At 37.8% G+C, this 3,818-nt stretch overlaps 1 protein-coding gene across 1 annotated transcript in view; it reads right to left on the bottom strand.

Moving 5' to 3' along the window:
- Positions 1-3,818, bottom strand: part of LOC106871204 (myotubularin-related protein 14) — a 19,833-nt gene that overhangs the window by 3,072 nt on the left and 12,943 nt on the right. The window contains exons 14-17 of the mRNA XM_014917551.2: positions 3,589-3,653; positions 2,554-2,753; positions 1,100-1,214; positions 57-386 (exon numbers count right to left, since the gene is read on the bottom strand). Coding sequence (XP_014773037.1) covers positions 57-386; positions 1,100-1,214; positions 2,554-2,753; positions 3,589-3,653 — 710 coding nt within the window. The remainder of the gene's footprint in view (positions 1-56; positions 387-1,099; positions 1,215-2,553; positions 2,754-3,588; positions 3,654-3,818) is intronic.

The following is a 3,818-nucleotide window of genomic DNA, read 5'->3' as shown; positions in this document are numbered from 1 at the left end:
GTGATGATGATGATGATGATGATGATGATAGCAACGACGTGTCACGGTGCACTTACAGAGAATGCGTTAGAGTTGCAGGAGATGATATATGCGCTGAATGTGCAGGTGAAGAAAACCATCCAGGTGTGTAATGTTTCACGGAGCCCAGGTGATTGGGAGAAGAGGCGGGTGGAGCAGTTTTCTCGTTTGCGATGTCGATGTTCCTGGCGGCACTCATTGATGAACCGGAATCTCCTGAACCCAAAGAACTGAGACCACACTGAGCGAGCTTTCGCTGTAGTTGTTGGCAATGTAGTTTTTCAGCTGTCAAAGAGGTACTCGTGGCAGTAGCAGTGTTATCGGTAGTATTAGGCACCTTATGATGAATGTACGCGGCACTCTGGGTACTAATGAAAAGAAAGCAGACACCTCAGTCTATGAGAATATATTTAGAAACATTATTTACATTATTTACATTTGACGGATATTTGTCCTCATCTTGTTTGTTGTTAACACAATGTTTCGGCTGATATACCCTCCAGCCTTCATCAGGTGTCTTGGGGATATTTCAAACCTCGGTTCTCATTCCTAAGGTATTTTTCACTGTTATTATTATTATTATTATTATTAGTGTTCAGGTCACTGTTTGGAATCGAACTCGGAATCTTGGGATTCCTAGCCCGCGTTCTTAACAGCAACATTTATATTTTACCCTCCAGCCTTTATCAGGTGTCTTGGGGAAATTTCAAACCTGGATTCTCATTCCTAAGGTATTTTTCAATGTTGTTGTTATTATTATTATTATTATTATTATTCAGGTCACTACCTGGAATCGAACTTGGAATCTTGGGGTTAGTAGCCCGCGCTCTTAACCACTATGCCATATGCTCACGGGCAAAATACCTTAGGAATGAGAACCCAGGTTCGAAATTTCCCCCAAGACACCTGATGAAACATAAATGGGGATAGTTATACCAAATTGGTTTTTAATCCTAGGTCCCTGCTTACTAAACCAGGCCCATACTGGAGCTAAGCAACACTCCATAAGACTGTTTGATGTGTATTCTAGAGGGTGTGTCACTGTTGACAGAGGATTATGTCAAGAATAAACGCTACTTACTCCTCTGAAAGGAAGATCTGAGCTCCAGATGGACTTGTAGACATGGAAGATGAAGAATATGAACCAGGGAGCAAATTGGAATCTGTTACTGTCACTTCGCCATTCTCTTTATTACCTGATGGTAGACAACATTTAGATTTATTCAAAATGGTTAATCAAATAGTTTGTTTAAAATGCATTATTATTTCAATCCTATTCTCTCTCTCCCTCCCTCTCTCCACCTTTTCCTTTCTGGGTTTCTTGTCCTGGGTTGGTTGGAGCTACAAAGTTTGAAATGACTATAACAAAGATATTTGTGGAACTGACAGTCACAGTCATGTGGTTAAGAGATTTGATTCACAACCAATCTCACTGTGTCACAACTTTGACAAATATGTTCTGTTGCCGTAGAGATGGAGAGTCAATCAGAGCCTTGAAATTTGGTAGACTGGAACAGTGGAGAAGCCCGTCAATTAAAGATATATATATATATATTTATAATTGACATCATAAGACTTTATAAACTTTAGGGAATATGAAATAATTCTTTTTGGGAACAGGATCTCAAAGCACATATAAAGTTATAAATAATCTTTTCTACTATAGGCACAGAGCCTGAAAGTTTGAGGGAAGGGGCTAGTTGTTGACATCGACCCCAGTACATAACTGGTACTTATTTTATCAAACCAGAAAAGATGAAAGGCAAAGTCAACCTCAATGGAATTTGAACTCAGAACATGAAGACGAAATGCCAACTAAGCATTTTGTCCAGCATGCTAATGATTCTGCCAGATAAAGTTAAAAATAATAGCACACATATATACATATATATTTGTGGGTATATTGAATAAAAATATCTTGTAGAATTTGGTTCCGTTCTGGTTATGACCCTTCACTTCCCTGTTGACTTTGCCTAAAATAAATCCCTTCCTCATCTTTCAGCTTCCCTTTGCAACATAAGCCATCAAAATATATACCGTTGAAGTCTTCTTATCATGTCAAACTATTTCCAACATCTTCCAGTTCAATCTTTATCTTTTTCGTTTCTACCTCCAGTTCTTGTTTGCATGTGGTTCTTTGTCTTCCCCTTTCAGTCTCCTATTTGGAAGGTCTTTGACCAGAGGACATTATCGTTCTGAGATTGAGGGGCTGTCCTTACTTGGGTCAGGTGGCTTTGATTTGCTCTCTATTGTTGTCTTCAAGCCACAAGAATACTAACCCCACATCAGAAGACCAAGTCTGTACTAAGCGGCATTTTCACTGGGTCACATCCACAACAAGCATTCCTTGTATCCCATGGAGAGAGACCTACATGTATACAGGGAAACGAAGTTCAGGGGTTGATATAACTAACTAAAATCTTTAAATGCAAGGCTCCAGCATCACCCCAGTCCAATTATCAAAGCTAGTAAAAGAATATAAAATATATTTCCTAATCATAATTCCACAAGGTAGTGGAGGTGAGATGGCATTACCTGCACTATTTTCATTCTTGTTTTCCTGTGGAAATTCAGATATTTCTACAACCAATTCCTTCTCTAGTTCTTTCTCCGGTTCCTTCTCTGCATTCCCTTCGTTATTATGAAACACCGAATCCAAAAAGTCAGCCTTCATATCTTCAGGAAATGCTTGAGACGATGGCCTCGATGTATTGTTACTTTTCCGTTTACTTCCACTGAAATTGGAAGAGAAAAAAAAACATTTGCGGTGTTAATCTCTAAAGCAGCGTTTCTCAACCGGGGTTCCGCGAGAAAGACTGAGATAAGCTAATGGTAATTTCATGATCGTAATATTACTATACAGGCACAACATATTCTTGGTTATTGTAATCTTGTAATATAAACATCATCCTAGCTAACCTATTATGTTATCAAAAAGATATCACAACCAGATATATATATGATATTTACCAAGTGAACTATGATGAAAAGAATATGAGAAAGATATGGTATATGATTCTTTTTATGTAGGGGTTCCTTGAGACATGTAATTTATTTTAAGGGTTACATAAGGGTAAAAAGGTTGAGAAACACTGCTCTAAAGTTATGATACATCCTGGAGATTTAGACCATCTGGCAGTATATTATTTAGGGAAGGAAGAGAGGAAGGGGTTCAGGCATGTAAATATGTTCTTTTTATCCATGCTGGTCCAGGTTGGATGGTTTGACAAGAACTAATGTACCAGAGGGTTCCACCAGGTTCTATGTCTGCTTCAGCATGGTTTGTACAAGTGAATGCCCTTCCTAATGCCAACCACTTAATAGAGTATACTGGATGCTTTATACATGGCACCAGCATCAGTGAGGTCAGCAAATAACCACAAAATAAGACCCTTATACTGATTGAGGTATAGACTAGAGGAATAAGGAACTGTGATAGAGGAAGAGGAACAGGTATCTTACTGAAGAGGAGAATAACAATGCCCCAGCATGGGCACGACCAGTTGTACTAAACCAGTAAAAGAGAGTACAAGAGATATTTGTCTGACTGAAGCAGAAAATGTTACTTACCCAGAATAAACAGAGAAATCATCAGAAGTTATAAATTTCAAAAAATGGAAGCAAAATCGAAAAATCTGAAATTTAAAAATCAAAATATAGGCTTCAACAAGTTATGAATTCAATTCAAATTGTTGATTAACTTCAGTTTTCGTTAAACAATAAAAAACACTTGACTTGGAGCTACATGTATAAGAAGGGCACTTAGCAACAATATATATATATATATATATATATATATA

Source organism: Octopus bimaculoides, chromosome 23 (assembly GCF_001194135.2).
Source record: "Octopus bimaculoides isolate UCB-OBI-ISO-001 chromosome 23, ASM119413v2, whole genome shotgun sequence".
NCBI lineage: Eukaryota > Metazoa > Mollusca > Cephalopoda > Octopoda > Octopodidae > Octopus > Octopus bimaculoides.
The sequence above is the reverse complement of the archived record's forward strand: the minus strand, read 5'-3'. Positions and strand labels throughout refer to the sequence as shown.